The 21,482-nt window shown below is 40.2% G+C and overlaps 1 protein-coding gene across 1 annotated transcript in view; it reads left to right on the top strand.

The window, feature by feature from the left end:
- Positions 1 to 21,482, top strand: part of LOC125303432 (ankyrin repeat domain-containing protein SOWAHA) — a 30,234-nt gene that overhangs the window by 4,504 nt on the left and 4,248 nt on the right. The window contains exons 3-8 of the mRNA XM_048257193.1: positions 12,048 to 12,230; positions 12,983 to 13,042; positions 16,241 to 16,363; positions 18,005 to 18,016; positions 18,909 to 18,911; positions 21,284 to 21,286. Coding sequence (XP_048113150.1) covers positions 12,048 to 12,230; positions 12,983 to 13,042; positions 16,241 to 16,363; positions 18,005 to 18,016; positions 18,909 to 18,911; positions 21,284 to 21,286 — 384 coding nt within the window. The remainder of the gene's footprint in view (positions 1 to 12,047; positions 12,231 to 12,982; positions 13,043 to 16,240; positions 16,364 to 18,004; positions 18,017 to 18,908; positions 18,912 to 21,283; positions 21,287 to 21,482) is intronic.

A 21,482-nucleotide genomic window follows, 5' to 3' on the forward strand; every position in this document is an offset into this window, starting at 1 on the left:
ATACGCCAGCGCCAAAAGGGCAATCTGTGTTTAGCCTACATTTTCATTTGGCTATGGTGATCATGGATGCATTCAGAGTAGCAGTTGCATTTATGTTGGTGCAAACTTTTTTGTCTGTTTGCAATTGCAAATACAGTTTAAAAGACAAAGAGGAAGTGATTTTTTGCTGTTCTTGCTATTTTCGGGATTCTGATTGGCTAACATTGGCTTGAGCTTGTCGTCACACTTCCACCTACAGGTTTGGCTTGCTCTTGATGGCATATATACACAGGTTAGTGTAAACAAAAACTTTTCTGAAAACTGACAGGTGTGCACGGTGATATTTTTGAAAACGACTTGACTTGACTTGACTTGACTGTTTGACTTATAAATGGTGCACTGTCACTTTAAGGGCATCAAATCTACAAGGTTCTCATAATGACCTTTTGACAGCTCCAGCAGCATGTAATGACATGATGCTGGCTAGACATTTTCTGTTAGCAATTGAAAGTGAATTATGAGGCTCGTAGCCACCTAGCCTATCTGAGCGGAATGCATCTCAATCGGCATGTGCTTCATGTAAATGCTTAGTTTAAATGTGCCATGTGTAATGTCTGCCAAAAAATCAATTCATACTCCACATTCCATAAAAGATGGGGGCAGTATACCTCCAGAAAGTGAGTTGGTCTACTCTAAAGTAACAACCGAGACACGTGTATTGCAATTTTGCTGGCGGTTATGTTGCCCGCATACCGCCTCCCATGGCCGAAACTGGTATTATGACACCTGTCGGGCTGTGGCTAGTAATTTAGCGTGCTAATTCAGGTTGATATCTCTGCAGCACTATACCTTGTCATTTTTTAATGACATCATCACCCTTATTTCTTCTCATTCTTTTGATGTGTGTAGCTAATTTTTTGGATATTTTTACCTCAATTCTCACACATGGCCCCTTTAAGGGAAACAAATTATTGCAAACTTCAAGACTTTATCAATTACATTACACAAAGGCAAAGACCATATTTTATATTCTTTCCATTTTCCAAGTCACACCTGTTATATTGCCCTCTTACAGTTCATAAATGGTCAGTATTGGGAACCAGATGACTCCGAAATCTCCTCTAGCCTAGTCTTTGTTGCCTTCATAATTTCCTTTGAAATGTTTCTTATATTAAAAAGGAGATATCAATTATCAACAATGACAAGCCAACTGGAACCTACCACTCTCTCTTTTTCTCCCTCTCTCTCTCCTGCGTGTTCAAGATGCGTTCCCAATTAAATGGAGTAGCATAATGTTCAAATCAGATTTGCTGCATAGTGGAGATTGAGAGGACCCAAAAAGTATCATCCATGCATGTAACATGCTGTTGCTGCATTTTGACATTGTAAACGTTCATAAGAGTGAAAAGCAGTTTGTAAGCTACTCATGTTATTGGCTAAATGTTGGTGCCCCCTCTGCCCCTTGGTGCCCTACGCACAGTGCGTGATGCACGTGGTGGTAGGGGTGGCACTGTGGTGGTATTTTGTTTGGTCATTGGTTCAAAAATAATGTACCGGTACACAACAGTTTCACCAGCACATTTAAAAGTTCATTCAGAGCAGTCGTTAATTTGCGATGTCAGCCTATATGAACCAATGAATTAACTTGATGACCCTAAATAAAGAAAAACAGAGATGATTCACGGATTAAACTAAGGTAGTCCATCATTAAATCTCTGTTATTTCCAGGTGTGCCCGTTCACATGCTACTAAACATCATTAACCACCTTAGTCCAGACTACTGAAATTTGGAAACTATCATGGTTCAAACTTACAAATTACTATGCAAGTACGACAGTTTTGGGAAACAGTCGTAATTTTGATGCATCGTACCATGTTAGTAAAAAGCTAACCTCCGTAGTTGTACAGGAAACGCACCCCTGGGTAGTAGGTGCATTTCATTGCTATAGTTGCTCCATGGATTTGTACTTGCTTTGGAGAGCCTTCACACCACATTCATTCTAGAATAGTCCACTGCAGATCTTTTAGCTTAACCCTCCTGTCTTGCAGCATTCAGTCTCATAGTCCTTAGGCTAATTGTCCAGGTCACTGGTCATGAGATCGGTTTTTAATGGCAGATTATCCACCTTCATCCTCACTTTGCAATTAATCACCTTCCTCCTCACTCTGCCTCTATGTTTGGTACTGGTTGCTATGCCTCTATGTTTGGCACTGGTTGCTATGCCTCTATGTTTGATACTGGTTGTTATGTGTGGTACTGGTTGCTCTACCTCTATGTGTGATACTGGTTGCTATGTGTGGTACTGGTTGCTCTGCCTCTATGTGTGGTACTGGTTGCTATGTGTGGTACTGGTTGCTCTGCCTCTATGTTTGATACTGGTTGCTATGTGTGGTACTGGTTGCACTGCCTCTATGTGTGGTACTGGTTGCTATGTGTGGTACTGGTTGCTCTGCCTCCATGTTTGATACTGGTTGCTATGTGTGGTACTGGTTGCTTGTAAATGCTGTCTGTTGGTGTGCCTATGGCGAGAATGCGGTAGGGATGCAATGTGTGAAAGTTTGAACCTTTAAATCACAAGCTATTTTCTCAGGCATCAGACAGGTAGTTGCAGCACCACTATGGACAACATTTAATAAAATTGGGCATAAATCCAAAAAATGTGGTAGCGATGCATACCGGTACATTTTTACATTGATGTCATTCACTAGGTGGTGCTACAAAATAAATGAGCCATGATAATGATGTGCTCAGCTCTTTATGTTGATGGATCTTAGCACTAAACATACAACTTAAGTTTAATTCCACCGGTGGTTATGTCCCTTGGAAATTGAAAGTGAACTGAGTATTGAGAATTGAGATTGAGGGTCAGACCCAATCAGAGGTAGAGTATGTTTGGATCTCTTCTACTTCTAACCCCCCCCCCCCTAATCCCAAATAATTTCTCATTGGCTCTGCCTAGATCTCCTAGGTGAGCTAATTTGACATCCAAATGGTGAGTAGTTGATCTATTAAACTGAGTCTAATTAGCACAACTCTTCAGCCTCAGATCAGCTAATTAGTGAGATAACCTCAATGTTGAAGGTATAGGTAAGCAATAAGCAATACAAATGATGTCACATTTGTTTAAGTTTATGTAAGTAAGTATATACTCTTTTGATCCCGTGAGGGAAATGTGGTCTCTGCATTTATCCCAATCGCATTTATCCCAATCAGTGAATTAGTGAAACACACTCGGCAGTGAGCTGCCTGCCTGCTCGGGGAGCAGTGAGGTGCCTTGCTCAAGGGCACTTCAGCCGTGCCTACTAGTCAGGGTTCGAACCGGCAACCCTCCGGTTACAAGTCTGAAGCGCTAACCAGTAGGCCATGGCTGCCCCATGTTTCTTGGTAGACGCTTTTGTCCAAAGCAACTTATCGGTACTCTATTGCGCAGTGCATTAAAGCCGGCTGATGATGGCCTGCAGTGTGCAGCACATAGCAGTCACCTGTCCATGAGTTCGAATCTAGATTGAGATTTTGACTACAGTATTTTCATCACTGTTTACTTATTTACTTTACCTTACTTATTGTGCAGAGCAAATCCCCCCACTCCATAAAAATGTTAAAATCAAAGGCTACATATTCTCTGACTGACCAAAAGTGACTGACTGACCAAAAGTGTGCACCTTATATTATTATCCGCAGGTGTGTGACTTTGATTTGTGTGCACATGGCTGCAGATTGACTTTTAAATGATGTATTTTCTGCCTAAGGTGTTTTAAAATATGGATGTACTGTATGGTGGCTCAATTTATAATAATTAATTTGCACACAAAAAAGCTGGCGTCAGTGATACTACTATCATTCTACCACAGGTCGAGAGGTATAGTTTGAACTACACAACTTTACGACGTAGTACACGAACATTGTTGGAACTATGGTTTTGGGAAACACTTGTGTAGCTTAACGATGCATCGGACTATGTAAGTTGCACCACCATAGTTCAAACTATCATTTTGGGAAACAGTTGTGTCATACATACATCGTTCCAACCATGTAAGTTACTAACATAGTTGCTTGCTATGCTTTTGGGAAACGCACCCCAGAGAGGTATCCCTGAGTTTATTTGTGAGTTGCTCATTTATTAGTATTGCTTGTCAGTCAGTGGAGGACCAGGTCCAGGAGGCAAACCACAAAGCCATCACCATGAGGTGGTGAACATCTGGAGGACTTCTGGAGGACACCAGAAGAAGTCTGTCTAAAGGTGGGCACTCGACCGATACAGCTCTGTTGTCTATGCCAGAAAGCCGTTAAATCAGCCTGAGCAGCTCTCGGTTGTCAGTCATCTTGCTCGACTTATCAGCTGCTTTGACACGGTCAACCACCTCATCTTCCTATCCATACACTCAAACAAGGACATTATAGGCAAAGTGTGCTGCTGGTTTGAATCTTACCTCACTTGGTGTCATGGCTAGAAGGATAAACGTCCACATCTCTTCACCTCGCCACAGGGATACCCCAAGGCTCGTTCCTCGAGCCCCATCTCTTTGCCGTGTAGGCTACACCACTTTGCTGTTCACGATTATCCACTCGTATGGCTTCTCATATCACTGCTACACAGATGAAATCCAACTATATCTGTCTTTCCCTCCTCTGACCCCACGGTCTTGGTGCAGATCTCAGACTATCTCTCTGACATATCCACTTGGATGAAGGAACATCAGCTAAACCTCTTTAAGACCAAACTGCTTGGCTTCCCAACCAAACAAACTATACATCACAACATTATCATCAAAATAGCTTGTGCCACTTCACACTATTCAATATAAGAAAAGGCCGTACCTACCTAACCCAACACACCTCCTAGCTCTTGGTACAGACCATGGTTTTCTCTTGCCTTGAGTACTGCAACACCCTACTTATGGCCCTTCTGCCCTTTTGTCCCTGAAGAACTGAACTTATTGAAGAAACTGGATGGCACTTATTGATTGATGCTGGATTTGAACCAATGATCCTTAGATCAAAGCTTTCCTCCCACTCCAAACTGGATGGCAAAGATTGTTAAGATACTTCGTCAGTAGTTCATGTCTATGGGCTGAAATGGGGATCGAATCCTGTCTGCATAAAGATTTATGGCTCCAGACTGATAATGCTCAAAAATGCTAAAATGCTAAAATGTACCTGAAATGTTCAGAAGGGTTTGAGGATCATGAAAACGTGCCCGAAATTCACATTCCTAACTCTATAGAACCAAGACCTTAGCATATGTGGTAAAATTCTGAGCTATGTCCATAGACTTCAATGGAGCAGTCGCTGCCTCTGCTCTGCATAAAGGGGGATTATGACCCCCGTCATGCGATCCGGGTTCCCGGAAGTGGCTCCTGATGAAATATCTTGCTCCACCTTAACAATCTTTGGTGAAACTGCAATATTTTTTAACACTTGAAGCCTCGGTTGCTAGGTAACGATAAACAAACTCAAAGATCGTAATTCTTGATTTCTTATTCTTGATTCTTCTTGCTTACAAACTGACGGTTTTATGCGTTCACTAAACAAAGATTATGGAAATTAAACACCACTTTTCCATCAAAAAGTTGTTGTAAAAGGCATAACTTGTTAGATTTAAGACCTAAGTTCGCTAGCTCTGTGCCTGCCTGCCTGTGTGCGCCGACCCTGGCAGAGAGATGTGATGCAGGACGTCCCCTGATTGGCTAGTCAGTAGGCGATGCAATGTGCTGATTGGCTCTGCAGAAACGCTGTCAAGACCGTGCCAAAATTCGCTGATTGGCTCTTCAGAAACGACGACAAAACATTGCAAAAATTCGTGTCTGTAAAAAAGTTTCATAGCTTCGTAGATCCAGCAGTTCCACACACATTCAAACTAAATCCCTGTGGACAAAAATGTTTTTTACAAGTGCACAGAATATTTCTGCAGGGATGCATTTTTTTGCACATAGACAAATTAATTCCACAGCTAGAAAACGGTTCTACACTTGTGCAAATCAAAGAATTTTACAAAGTTTCCATGCACATGCACAATTTTTTTATACAGTTGCAAAACTCGATTACACAGACACAATATTTATGATTCCATATATATGCCGTTCCTTAGCTGCACTTTTATTTACCTTAGTGGGGAGTACAGTAAGACGGATGATTGGTTAGAATTTAATTTGTTCCCATGCAAAACCAACTGTTCCCAGGTGTGGCAGACAGTTCTCTTTTATACATGCAACTAGAACAAAACTAGCTAGATAGCATGTCTGTGTGGAGAGAAAAAGAACACTATCCTTGAAGAAGGTGAATAATACTATAATATATAAGGTGCTACTATAGCCATTGTGATATATTGACGTTTTTACTCAGATCACTGGATGGCCACCATTTCAAATATGGTGGGTTATTTGTGAAAGTGATGAGTAAGTGAGAACAGTTCTCTCTGATGACTGAGATTTGTATTGTGATATCATGGATACTGTTATATGAGTCTGAAAAACGCTTACTCTACAGTATATGAGCCCAAAACACTATGCCCACCACAAATGTGTCTATCCCCAAACCTTCATATTTACCTGAAATTAGATGTCCCCCATATGCTTAATATTTTAATTACAGAGGCTTCACAAACAAATTGCAAACTTTGCAAACAAAGTCTCTGATCTTATGTAATTATGTTGTAGAAACAAGAATGATATAAAGTTCACCCACACTCTTGTGTACAGCAGTCTTTGTACTCTGACAATTATACACATATTCTCAGCAAATACCTAGACATGGTGCATATCACAGGGGAAGCAGGCGGGAGGTTTTGATGGAGAAGGTCTGGTGTTCACCGAACCCTTTCGCATATATATGGAATATTTGAATATCGAAAGCAATATTTTGCATCCAAATGAGTTCTGCCTGTCTGCCTGATGGACAATTCCAACATGACCCCAGCCTTCTTTTGCATGTAACCCAAACTTAACTGTCAAAATAATCTAATTTTTCTTCACTTTTGGGAGCTCAGTACCTAGCGTTTCATTGGAAAAACGTCTGCATATGGAAATACTCCAGGAATCAGGGCAGTATTAGTGAAATAATTTAATTGAATTTGGCAAGTGTGTGATTGCACATTAGGAAGGAGTTGATCATGTACTAGGTATATACTTTTGCCTCAATATTTTTTTTGTCATTTTGTTCTTGGTATCCATACTAATTCCAAGGTAACTTCATACAAAGTTCAAGACACAACAATTTTATTACATTGTAATATTTAATATCTCATTAACATAATGTGCTATACGTTGTTTTCTACATAGTCTTAGCTTTGTCAAGACGGATTTGGACAGGTTGTTGACACATTATGGCCAGGTGAGGTTCAGAGTTTCAGGTGCAAATGTACACGTATTAACAGTCTAAAGGTGCATTTGGTGTATTTATACACAGTGGCCCTCTGCAGTGCAAAGAATAGTCAAATTGGGATGTCTGAGGTTGCTAACCAACTAGCACGTACTTTTAAATTGAATTTTGCCACCACAGCTAAGCTGTGACATTCTCCATTAGCCCCTCCAGTGTGTGTGTGAGTGTGTGTGCTTACTGAAGTGCACAGTCTGTCAATGCATTCACCAAATTGCCTGTGAGAAGAAAATGTATTTAAAAGAAATTGACTTCAGAGATGAGAGAAATAAATGATACTCATATCATGCATAAAGATATTCCAAGCATTCAGAGGGACACAAAATAAATGCTTTCCTTTGAGTGGAGATACCAGAGAACTCATATTAATGCAAATAAGATTAGCTGGAGCATTTGTCTCTCATAAACAATTCCCAGCACCTTATTCAGATGGTCTGCACTCCTCTGCCCTTTACTCGCACAGGAAAAAAAGGGGGGGAAATACAACATTTTAAAATAACCTTGTTTTTTCTCTAATAGAAATCTATCACTATGTGCTATGTGCACTTATATCCTAAAAACTCTGGCAACCATATTTCTTTCCCTATGCTTTTACAAACAAGATGAGCAGCATTTGTAAACAGGGTTGGGTCAGATTATTTTGAAATGTAATCCATTACTGACTACAAATTACATGGCAGTTTTTGTAATCAGTAACGTAATCAGTTGGATTACCAAAAACATGTAATGTAATCTGATTACTTTAGGATTACTTTTAGATTACTTCAATAAATATGCCCATTAAGTAAAGGACACCACCACAGAATTGATGAAAGAATTCTCATTCTATTTTTCTTCTCCACTCTCAGCTCTCAGCTGCACAACTCAGCTTAACCTTTATAAGGGCACACCTGGACAAATAATTTAACCTTTGCTGGATTTTTTTTGACCCAGGGACATGGCCTGAGATTGGCATAAAAAGGGAAGCATTAAACCCAAATGACACCATGTCCGTTTCAATTGTGGGGGTGAGAAAATTATTATTTTGGGATGTTTTTCAACTGGGGGGACCTGGTGACTTTCTCAAAGTAAACGGTAACACTAAAACAAGAGGCTACATTAAGATTAGGAGGAAAAGATCAGGCAGTGTGCTGAGAGACCTGCCCCAATAGTAGCCTATGTAAGTTAGTAAGTAAGTATATCTTTTGATCCTGTGAGGGACATTTGGTCTCTGCATTTATCCCAGTCTGTGAATTAGTGAAGTCGAACCGGCAAGCCCAAAGGCCGAAGCCCTAACCAGTAGGCCATGGCTGCCCCAAAAGGCAGCATTTGAACATTAAACCACACAGCCAAACAAGGCAAGAAATGGTTAACAGAGAACAATATCAACATTTTAGAGCGGATCTCAATCCGTCAAAAAAGTGAGCACAAGGCCAAAGTGATGGCAAATAATCGTTCCTGCCTCAAAACCCAGATTGCTGCTAAAAAGGTGCAGTCTACAATCGTTGTGGAGACATGAAGAGGTTTGGTGGGTATTATATGAACCATTTTGAGAGCTGTGGTGGTAAATAAATATGTTTCCAGTGATTGTTTAAAAAGGGTATGAATAATTTTGAACACGCAATTTTTCATAAAAATGTTAAAAAAGATAAAAACACTTTTTGTTTATTCCATGTTTTTACCACATTTTCTTGCAACCTTTTGGCATGGGCAAGTGTCATTTTAAGTAAGAACAAACATATTGGTCAAGAGAAAAATCAATATTTGCCAGGGGTATGAATTTTTGTTCTTAACTATATCTTAAAAAAGTCTAAAAAGTGAACATCCGAATGAAATGCTTGTCAAATTAAAAGATACCTAGGCTATCATAAAAAAGTTGCATTGTTTGCATGATAAAATGTAATCAGGTAATCCCCAACAATGTAACTGTAATCTGATTTACACAATTTTCTTATTGTAATCTGGGCTGATTATAGTTACTTGATTTTTGTAATCTGATTATGTAATCCAGATTACATGTAATCCGTTACTACCCAACCCTGTTTGTAAAGATGGTCTGTATTTCATGCTATGGCAGCACAATAAAACTGTATAGACATTGAATAGCTATTCATTTTTATGGGTGATACAAACAGCACTGTTTTCAAAACAGTGTAAAGGCTAATTTACAGTCCAGACAACAAGCATCAGTCATCAGAAATTTCAGTTATTTGAGCTTTAGTCCAGTTTCTGAGCTGCTAATGTAGCCTACTGTTATACAGTACATAGCTCAGACATTTAGTCAATAATTATCCAAGGGTCCACAGTGAATCAAATGACTCAAACTGCTCTGTATTGAATCTACTGGAATAAGTACAGAAAGTGTTATACATAGCGTGTGTTTGGCATAAACGCATCTTTTACACATTAAAGAAGTTGAAAGATCCTTTTTCTTAATGTGGACTTCTCTCTCTCTCTCTCTCTGTCTGTCTCTCTCTCTCCTCTCTCTGTCTCCCTCTGCTCTTTCTGTGAACCATAGGGAGAATGTCGGCATCTTAGAAGTGAGTTGTGATGGTGTACAGCCTCTCAAAATCTATTTGTAAAGCTAGCCAGGGTACAGTGTGGTTGCAATAACATTCTTAGAAAATGCCTTCCAATTCTTCCATTACTCTTTCAACAGTATTTCTACCCAGTACAGTATCCACAGATAAACCAACATGGAATCATCTTGAATGTATATGAGTGTCTGCTCAGATTTGATGTTCTGGTTTAAGAAGTATAGTTCAACAGCTTTAAAGATTCATACCTTGTCATGATGGTTGTGTGTGTCTACGCTTTGGCTGTCACTGGTGGTGTGAAATCAGAGTTGTTTATATCCTTTGATATGTCACAGATCTAGAGAGGCACAATGACAAAAGGTGCTCATGTCTCTTCACACACCTCCCCTCCCCCACACTAAGAAGAAAGAGCTTTTTTCCCTACAGTATAAGCACATGCAGTGTTGTTTAATGATGTGTACTGCAGTGCTGCCCAGTGTCTCAGTGGCCATGCTTTTGCATTTGTTCTCCTCCACAGCAGTCGTCATACTCTAGAAGTTCCCAGTCAAACCACTAAAATGGATTGTACTGCGTGTTATTTTCTAGCCTCAAGAACACTTGGTGGGTCATCAGAATCATGGGTAATGCCACCCACTTCTCAGTTCTTAGTAAAGAGGTTGGAAAGGATGATGATATCTTACCAGACATGTACATTTTTGTATTTTTAAAAACTTTACAAGGACTAAGACTTGTTTAATTATATGTGTGGGTATTTCACAAGGTATCATAATCCTAGATGTTGTACACTTCAAAGTACAGTATTATACGTGGGATTCTGCATAATTTCAAAACCAGACAAGGGGGACTGTTTTAAGTTGAGCTACATTCTCTGTTTTGCAAAAATGGCTGATGCCAGTGTAAGGAATATTAGCATTTCTTGTTATTGCTGTACAGTTACGGAATGCAGGAATTCACCCCCTACCTTCAATGTGAAGCCAAAATAATCACCAGTCAGGGAGAGCCATCTTCTCTGAAGTTCCCTAATTGGTCAATACAGCTGAACCTCATTGAAAGTTTAGTTGCTGATTGTAATCTGAATATATGTTCATCTTCTGAATATATTTTCATTTTCATACCATGAAGAGAATGTGATGTTAGAGTAATTGGTGGGGATCTGTCTTGTCAATACTGGTAAGAAATTGACATTATAGCAAGGATTTAAGAATATGAAATGTGTGATATGTACAATAGTATGTGTTATCTAAAGTGTTGACTATATTGATCATTCTGTCATCAGCATGCTCCTTTAGGGTCATGATTTCTGGTTCAAACTTGTATGTGTCATTTATTTCACAATATAGTTCTATAGTGGTTATTCATAATGTTTGGATAGTGCTCCTATGAGGTCATACTCAGCTTATTCTAGCTGGAATGAAAGTCAAAGTGAATTTTCCTTTAGTTTCTGGCGTAGTCACTAGCGGCTTCTGTATGGAGAACAATGACTGGAATGTGCTGATCCGTGTGATTTTGTTATCTGCAAGTGATTCCTGGTGCCTTGAGCTTGAGGGTTTATATTCAGTTTAATCCCATAGTTTATTGCATAGATTGCTGCCTGTTATCAATTTGCATGATCACTTTCATTATTAGATGCAGGGCTATTGGCTGAGCATGAATTGGTTCCATAATTATTTCAGGCACCAGTCCTACCATTTCTTATATGTAATTAACTAAATTGAACTGATTGGTTAGTCTCCAGTGTGTACTTGCTCTTTTTGTGCATGGAAATCTCTACTTTGCTTAAAAGAGATGTGTTTGTCCAAGCATTTAATGTCATCAGAGCCCTTCAGTAATGAGTCCCCAAGGAGCTGGGATTCTGGAAGGTTTCCTCTATAATTAAAGCCTCAATGGGATGTTTAACTGCTGCTGCTGCGTCTGTTAAGAATTAATTGCATGCAACAAGTATGGCAGGCTTTTCAAGTATGAATATCCACCTTCAAAATGAGCCTTGGATTGTCAACTTTCTCTTTTATGGAAATCCTACAGGACATAACATGGATTTGAAAGGCAGGGCTGTTCATTGAAATGGATGGCTTTTACTAAGGTTGTCTCTGTGCTTTGCTGAGGATATTTAGAGGAAAATTGGACCATATTTTTGAAATAGTGTTATACTATGGGCTCTCTCCTGTGTGTGCTTTTAGGCAGCAAAGCTGAACAGAGGCCCTGGGACACCACAGGACGAGCGAAGAGAGACAGACACTCAGTTTGGTCACACCACTATTGACCACCGCTGCAGTGATGCAGCATATCTCAGCTGCTCAGACCTCCAGTCTCTGCGCAGTGATACATTGTCCTTGGCAAGTGAGGCTGCTATCTCAGCAAAGGTGAGTTGCCCTCTTATTTTGATAGTTTTTAGCGGGACAGGTATTGTATTTCACACAGATTATGCTTGATACCCTGTATGCCTAAGGCTTGGATGCTGATGCAGGTCTCTCTGACACCACCACGGTTACAGATTCAGGTGCATATGAGACAAGCTCAACCTCAAGTAGCTTCTTTACTGGACATCTGACAAATCAGGTCAGAATCATGAAAGATTGTTTTCAAATCCCTATAAGTCAAGAGATCCAAATTTGGCATGTTAGTGAGACGTAAAGCACACACCACTAATCTAGTATGGCTGCAACATCTCCACATAAGAGTCACTGATCTTAATCTTGATTTTGTCCTGAAGACCTTCGTACACCCATAACATTAATGTCCATTCTGCATTCAAGGCCCCAAAACTCTATAAATGAGGCACAAACAAAGTGTCTTGGACTGAGCCATACACTGCTCCAGCTAATCAACCCATTACCTCAGAAGCACAGAGGAGAATGATTTGATTGGCCATTGGGCTCATATACCAACAACTTTTTGCCAGAATCATGGACTGAACCTTTAATCTGTCAGTACCATACCTTACTGAACGTTATAACGTTACCCCAATAATGTTACCCCACCATCACCATTGGCTCATATCTTTCTTGACCTTCGAAAAGAAAGACTGAAAGACCACAGGGCTGATATCAATATTCAAATGCCTGTTATTTGAGTTTGTTGTATATCTTATCAATATTACCATATTTTGTTACAGAGTGATGAACAGGAGTGTCTGGAGGATGATACGCAGAGTGTCACTGCATCTTCCATCACAGTAAGTTGATATTGTGGGGCTCCATAGTACTGTGTAACGAAGACAATGGATTTACAATAACGTATAAATCTCCTCCTTTTCCCATTAATTTAGAAGTCTGCAATCCAGCACCCTCCACATTTATTGGTACCCTTGGTAAAGATGAGTAAAAGTGCTATAAATTCGCCTTCTGGTGAAATAGCTTAATCTCACTGAGAATAATCTAACCTTAAATTAAAGTCAATTTATTCTGGGGAAAATATTTTTTTAAGAAAATCAAATGTGCCACAATTACTAAAACATTTTAAAAACTAAATATAGCTGTATAAGTATTTTTTTTTTATTTATATCCAACTTTTAAAAGTTGTGTCCATGAGTTTTCAAGCAGTAATACATTACTTCAAATATCCCTAGCCATTTTTTTTTAGCTTTCTCAATAACCAATCTCACAAAAGCCCACCATTTGGTAAGAACATGGTGTATTGTCTGTGCATACTTGTTTTGTTTTAAAATCCCATTCTTTCCCAAAGTTGAATATAGGTTCTAAACTGAAGATTTTAGTCTGGACAGCTTTGCTTGTACTTCTCTTCACATGACTATACAGACAAAAAGTAATCTGTTAGGATCAGGAATAGTAGGTATCAGAACAGGAATTGTGTTTTCAAACCTTGCTCGTCCTTTTTTCACTCAGCATGTTTGTGAAAGATAGCCCCCTTGGTGAATGAACAAGCTTTTTAATTAGCATCGTGGTAACACCTCTCTCCCCAGTTCATCATTCACCTGCCCTGTAGACAGGGGTGTGAACCCTGGCGTCATGACGATGACCTAGCATGTCATTGATTAAAGCAGAAACCCAGGTGATGCAAGTGCCTGCTGGCCAGTTTAGTGACATTGTCCATCTTAGGGATAATACAAGGACACAAGCCCAATATGAGACCCGCTCACTATGTACTTTAACCATGAATGTACTAAGCATTTCTCAAATTTAGCCTCGAATGCAGTATTCTTGAGTGGTTTCAACAATGTGTTATGTGGCTCAAAATAGAAAAAATGCAAATAGATAGGTCACACTTCACATTAAAACAATCAGTGTAAATCACATTATTCCAATCCCAAACAAAACTATCCATCCTTGACAGCTAGTGGGAACCACCTGTGTGTCTATCTAACTTTCATATCACCAATTTCAAATTGATACAAAAGTAGTTGCTCATAAAAAATACTCCCCGAAAAGTCATTGCATTAAGCAATATGGCATGAGAGAGTGTAGTTGGTAAGGATATACTCACAGCTATGGTTTGGCTGTAGGCACAAGGCCAGAGGCCATATTCTACTACCAGCTAATCGAGTTTAAAGACATCTGTGTTGTGTGTTCCACAGTTTATTTTTGTTTTGATATTTGTTTGCTTATCCTCCAACCCAAAAATGTGTTCCCAAAAATCCTGGGATATCCTCTTGTCCATTCAGAAATGAATACATTGTTTGACTGGACAAAAATGTTGTGTAAATGACCATATACTTGCATTCTCGTTTTAAATGACATGCTTACAGTTTACTTTCTCAAGAATAAAACTTCTCATTTCAGTGTAAAGCTTTAGTCTCCAGCTACTGATCTAACACAAACTTGTCATGTAAGAGTCAAGGTCGCCCAGCCTTTCCCTACATCTGCCTTCATTTTGATCTTGTTCAGGTTTCCTCCATTCGCCACGGAATGCTTTTAATGTGGAGTCACAGGTCAGAGGAGGGCAAGGCCACAGGACCGCCCTGTGTCCACTGAGACTTTGCCTCCCCCCTGGAGATGTGCCTAGAGTCTCACCCTGATCCATCCTCCTCTCTTCCTCCTCTCACTTCTTATTCTGGCCATCCTGCTTAATATTGTAACCCCCATGCCTAATTATTTTATTGATTTGTTATGCATTCCTTCCATGTTATTAGACACATATGTGAACTGTCATTGGCTCCACAGGGTGCGACATATCTTACACAGCTTATTGAGTGTTGAGTGATGGATATTGTTTTAATAGCAGCAATAACACAAACTCCCATTGAGGTTAAGGATTTTAGTAGTTTAGGGTACAAACTCATATGTATGGGAGTTAGTAATGCTGTGATATGTTTACAGGGTTCAGATGAAATGATCCCAGCATTGTGTCCAATTCTATCAGAGCTCACAACATTGCCTTCATGGGACTGAATTTAGGAAGTCCAGGGTCAGGGGTCACCCGCCTGTTTCAGTTTAGTTTTTGGGTTTAACCACTGGTGAGGAATGGGTTCAGTCATGACCTAGAGACAAGAGGTATACTGACTACTATATGCAAAAGCTGTATCGTAAAACCACCGATTACCAACAATTTTGTTTGAAAATTATAAAACAACAATGTTTTTTAATACTTCAAAAATAACATTTGATAAATGAACCTTACATTTTTCAGTAGCCATAGGTGTGTAGATTTGAACAAAATCTACTTGTTCTTACCAGGGCTTTTACTGGCTGAAATATCTGATTTTGTATACCACGCTTGGAGTTTAGTGCTGGGTGCCTATTTCCAACCTTTCTCACGGCACATCAACAGTTAGACCGAGAATTCTTGTCGCAAATCAAAATTCCACTGGAGCTCCAAGCGGATTTGTACACACAGCCTTACAACACTGTTTACAGCTTTTCATGTCACGATAAAATGTAATTTTTGGTACATAGCTAATTTAGATACACTTATGGTGTGGGTGCTTGCATTTCTTTAGGAATCTGCTGTCTTGGTTTGTATAGAAATGAATATTAAGTGACACATACACATAAGAGGTCGGAAATACGGGACGTTCGGTAATAGGTGACGTTCCTATAGAAGGCCTAAACATATTATACATACTCACTTTTTGACTCAGTTTCATTGATAAGTGAACAGACTACTTGTGGAATGATATGAAAGATGTGAATCAGAAGCACAAAATCCAAAAATACCTCCGAACATTCAATGCAATCTTTTGCAGCATTCTGCGGAGCTGTACAATAAGTTGAAAATATGTATTGTTTGCTTATGCCATGGGCTATTGATAATATTGAATTGTGCAAGGAGCAACATGAAGAGTGATGCCTGTAATGGTTACCAAGTTACAGTAGGTGGCCTGCATGTTGGCTACAAGTGAGATCCTACATTAATTGTTAGCTATCTGTGAAGTATGTTCCCTGTATCCCATCCGACACTGTTTCTATGTCTCCAGTCTCTGTTCCACCGTCTTCAGATGGATCCTTTAGAAAGGGATTGGCTGCGCTGTGCAGCTTTGGGAAACACTCCTGCTCTCCACCAGCTCTTGGAACAGGACCCAACACTGGCCTCTAGAAAGGTGAGTCCTCAGAAACAGAGTAAAACAACTATTTTGCTGGGAGACTAAGCTGGTGATCAGACAGAGCAGCTTGAAGGTTATAAAATGCAAGGCACACCACGTTGCCTTTTTTAGTGAACAGGTAAGCAGACAAAGATTTAGATCCTATCAATGTTGTCAAATACTTTTCGATTGAGTTTGTCAGTGGTGAAAACACACGGTTTATTTTGATGTAAATACCTGCCCCATAGGATTCCGTTGTATTGTTGTTTTGTAGTTGCCGTTTATAATAATCATTTCTTATTTCTGGTACTAGTACTGGATTGACTTCATTGTCATCCTTGTCTAATTGAATTTGCACCCAAAAAGATCTAAAATAGAGCCCAGGTTGAAAAAAGTTTTTTTCTTAGTAATGGGGAAACTGGTAAAAAGTTGTGCAGTCAGGTATAATGCTTTAAAAGATGCAGGGCAAAAAGGGACTTTTCCAGAGGAAAAGAGAAAGGAAAAAGCTCTGGTGTTGGACCGCTAGTCTGTTTGTAAATGGTCACATATGTGCCCAGCAGCATCAGCAGGCTGTGGCTCTACAGGAGTGAGGCCCAGAGCAGCAGCTCTTATTACATTTCCATGAAGTTTACTGAATTCAGTGGGGTGAGGTGGGGTGAGGTGGACAGGGAGCGGCTGTCACTGTTACTGCCTGGAGCGCATTTTCCAGCCACTGACAAGCATCACCACTGTGGCTGCTGCCATCGCTGTGAATACTATCAGTGTACCCCTGCCATCCCTGATTAACCACCAGGTCCACAATAGCCACTTCTCTCCGCTTCTCCTCTCCAGACTGATCAGTTGTGTTCCTACTGTAAATACTATTAGCTCATCTCTAGTTAGAGAAACAGCAGACACAGTTGAGTTAAGTGCCAAGAGACTTTGAAAAACAAATGGTTTTCTGGTGAAGTGTCTACTAAAGCCAATATGATAGCTGCATATACCATTTAAAAGCCACATTTCTAAAGATTCTGGATGAATGATGGAGGCAGAGCTACAGCATGTGGTGCCACTTCACTGCACAGCAGGTGCGGCCTGGAGGCTAAAAGAGCAGTGCTCCTCCTGGAGGCTAATAGAGCAGTGCTCCTGGAGGCTAATAGAGCAGTGCTCCTCCTGGAGGCTCATAGAGCAGTGCTCCTCCTGGAGGCTAATAGAGCAGTGCTCCTCCTGGAGGCTCATAGAGCAGTGCTCCTGGAGGCTAATAGAGCAGTGCTCCTCCTGGAGGCTAATAGAGCAGTGCTCCTGGAGGCCAGGCTTCATATGTCACGGGGGTTACTAGCACCGCCCCAGCACAGTCACGTCACCCAGCTCCATAAAATGAAGAAGTGGATTATACTGTATCTCTTCTCCTCTTTGCTTTGAGAGATTACAATATGATTGTGCCAGTCCCTTCCAATTACCAACAACTCAGTAGAATGTGTGGCCCTTTACAGGAAGAACTGAAATATCATATTGTACTGTGCTTATACACACTGTGCCACGCATTCATAGATGTACCATTCGTACATATTTATCTTTCAATAAAAAATGATTTAAGATTTATGTTTTTTGCAAAATTGTAGGTCCTTTTTATCTTTATCACATGACCAAGACTTATTTTCCTTTTGTCAATGCCCTCAGGACTTTGTAACTGTAAGTAATGTTCCACAGGGGTCAGCAGATCTTTTCTAAAGTTGAGATTTTGCTCCTCCTCAGTGCTGAGACTTCCTCTCTCATCCCCTGTGTTGTTGATGTTCTCAATTTTCCTTCCCTTTGATGTGTAGCTTAAGCAGTTCAACAAATAAAAACAAAGAGCGGGAAACCTCCTAGACGTCATAGGTTGTGAAGATCTGTCCCCTCAAACAAACCTTCAGTAGTCCAGTGATGTTTGAAATCGTCCTGCATTCTCACATTACCTTGTTTTGTTAGTGTGTTGGTGGCTGGTCAGGTCAGTCCAGTCCGTCACACGGGGTTACGTGCAGCGCAGCTGGGTAGAACAATGAGCTAAGGGAAATCAGATGTGTAAACAATAACAAACAGGAGCTGTGTAATCTGCTTAGAGTCAGTAATGAGAGGGGAAGCCCCTGGGCACTGGAGGACACTGATCCGCCTCTGATTGGATAACAGGCCACTGTGGATCAAACAGAGAGGTGACAGAGGAGCAACGGGATTATGGAGGGGGATTCCCCCGCACACAAGAACCCAGATCAAAAGCCAAGCTCTCATCCAAAAGTCCACAAAACTTCAAACAGGGCCATTTTTGGTCGGCACGCATAATTTCTCTCCTAAACTATCCTAACTATCCTATCCTAAACTAAGTCTGGGCTTTGTCCTGCTATTCTCGAGTGATCAGCAGTCGGCCAAAGTACTTAATGAACTGTGTACTATTAGTGGTAGAATATGATATATACATCGTTTGTGTGTATGGAATTGTATTTGTGTTCTTAATTGTAGCTCTTAACATAACTGAAAAATGCTAATTCCATTTTTTTGTTTTATCTTATGTTTTCTTCATCTGAAATGTCAAATTCTTTGGAAAATTGAGGGGGTAAGTATTTGATATTTGATTTGCTTTGTTGATATGTTTTACAAAAAATACCAGCAACATTGTTGTGTGACAATATAATATCTATCTATCTATCTATCTATCTATCTATCTTTCTAATTATCTATCTATCTTTACTGGCAGCAGAAAAAGATTGTTGTTTGCATTAGGTAGGAATATTATCTTTAGATAAACTCTCCATCATATGCTCTGCTACTTTTTTTAAATCTAAGGCTGTTTTTTTATTATTTTATTTTTTTAAATGTTTTTTGTTTGAAAACCAAATAAATGGCATCCGACATCCTTTGCTTGAACTTGTAAGACATTGTTAATCGCCATGATAGCGGTATTTATTCGTATTAATGTCTGTGTCCAGCGAGCCCATTCTCAGTGTGTGGAGGAGTTGAAGTGATCCTTGTGTATAATTATAGTGTAATTACACGGCAGTTATTAACAGAAGAAACACTCCAGATCCTCACTCCCCAAAGGCAGACATACACCTTTTCACACTCCGCGCCTGATCCCTCTGATTAGTATTCAGAGTGGAATAACGGGATTAAATTTCATCTGGAGTCCTAGGAAATCCCTTCTGCCAGACCCTCTCGCATGGGTCCACTGAGAACACTAGTGTTTGTGGCAAAACATGGACATTCCTTTATGGAAATCGGAGTGGTCATTGGGCTGTTGTCTAATTAGGCAAAACACAGATAAGAACCCTTTTTCAGCATGCATTTCAAACATGATATTGCTATCCCCAGAGGATAGTGTGTTAAATTAAGAACCTTTTGATATCTGGCAGATAAATATTTTTGCCCTTTTTTTCTTTTTGATTGATAATGTTACAAAACTGGGATGACTGATTAGTAAATTCTGCAAATAAAATCAGTATCAATGGTCTGTGTGTTATAATGTCAGCAAAGGCAAATTCTTAAATAATAAGGGTTTTTGTGTTAAGGCCTTGTTTTAATATTGAAAACAAAAGTGCAACTTCACATAGTCACAATCACTTTTAAAACAAGTTGTGAAAGTGTTATTTGAGAAGCTGTTATAGAAATGTCTTTTCCTGAGGTGCTAAGCAGGTCCATATGGTGCCAGTTACTGAGGTTTGGAAAAGACAGGCTTCACCCCGGCCCCACATCCACACGATTGACTCGGCTCACAGAGACGCAAACTAAGCTGCCTTTTCAGATGGGGCTGAAAGAGGGACCTCCATCTGGCACGCTCCCCAGGCAGGCCTCTGCCTGCTCGGGCCCTGCCACCAGCACACAGGGCTCCCCAGGCAGCGGCCACATCAAGGCTGCACTATACACCAGCTCCACTCCAGAGACCTGCGCTCCTTCTCATGCTCCGCTCCATCAGCATGGCACATTTGAAATTCACACCTTTTCTGATGTGCGCCTGCTCCTGCTGCTTTCACAGGGCCGGCGGACACCCGTTTTCATCTTCACAAGTCCCCTCCTAAATGCCCAAATATGGTGCCCCTTGTGAAAAGAAATCTGCCTGTTTAGTGAACAGTGAAGTGAGCAGCTCAGAATTCCTGGCTCCCTTTTGCAGTAAACATTTGCATTAGTTTGGAGCTCAGAGATCTCAGGTTCAGGTGTGCAGTAGACCATGTACGGATAGATGCAAGGATGTCCACAATCATCTAGAAAGAAAGATTTATCCCCATAAAGTAATAGCAATTGTCAACTAATAATATCATATTATGATAAAGTATGCAATTATCACAGAGGAGCATATTAAATAGCTCTGTTATTTGAACACCTTCATGATAGCACTTGTGGGCAATGCTAAACAGGTTAGAGCTTAATATTCTAGGCCACAGTGAAGCAGGGACAGAGGCAGTCAAAGGGGCGTTCAGTCGGCCATGTCAAAGACAGAAAACAACAGGGCTGTCAAGACAACCAAGCCCCTGTGAAGGCCAACTTGTTTGGACTGGAGATGTCCTGACAGGTCTTGTGTGACCAGATACATAGTTTCCATTCATCTGTGTGCAGATTACGGGTTACTATAGTTTCCCTAATGCCCAGAGAAGGTCTTGTGGATTATCTGTGGGAAATGGGTTAAAAGCTGCTCGTGATCTGCTCTCGCCAGTAGCACATGTTGAGAAAGTTAAAGAAGAGTGGAACAAAAGCCCTGCTCTTCCTGCTTTGATATGTCCTCCGCTGTAATGTAGTTGGAGAAGGCAAAGTTACCATGAGCCCTTGTACAAACAGACTTGTGGCAACAGTCCGCCACGTTGAAAGGGGGAGATGGATCATACCCCAGAGTTTTTGGGAATGTTCTGTTGGATTGAGATGGGATGATATTCATTAAAAAGTGTTTTTTGTTTATTATTTCTTTTTCATAACTGTTCTCTGACATTGGAATTCAAGTTTGTAAGTATTTGCTGCTGTATTCAAACATTATAGTCATTAGTTAGCATGAGTACAGTTTACTAGATTGGAGCAGTCTTTATTAGTATAGTATGGTTCATTCATAGTCCACAATGATTCAATGAATATTGTGTGTGTGAGAGAGACACTATCTGATGGGGTGTAGACCAAAACCACAGTCAGTTGATGACTATGCTGA

This window comes from Alosa alosa, chromosome 11, assembly GCF_017589495.1.
Source record: "Alosa alosa isolate M-15738 ecotype Scorff River chromosome 11, AALO_Geno_1.1, whole genome shotgun sequence".
In the NCBI taxonomy this organism is placed as follows: domain Eukaryota; kingdom Metazoa; phylum Chordata; class Actinopteri; order Clupeiformes; family Clupeidae; genus Alosa; species Alosa alosa.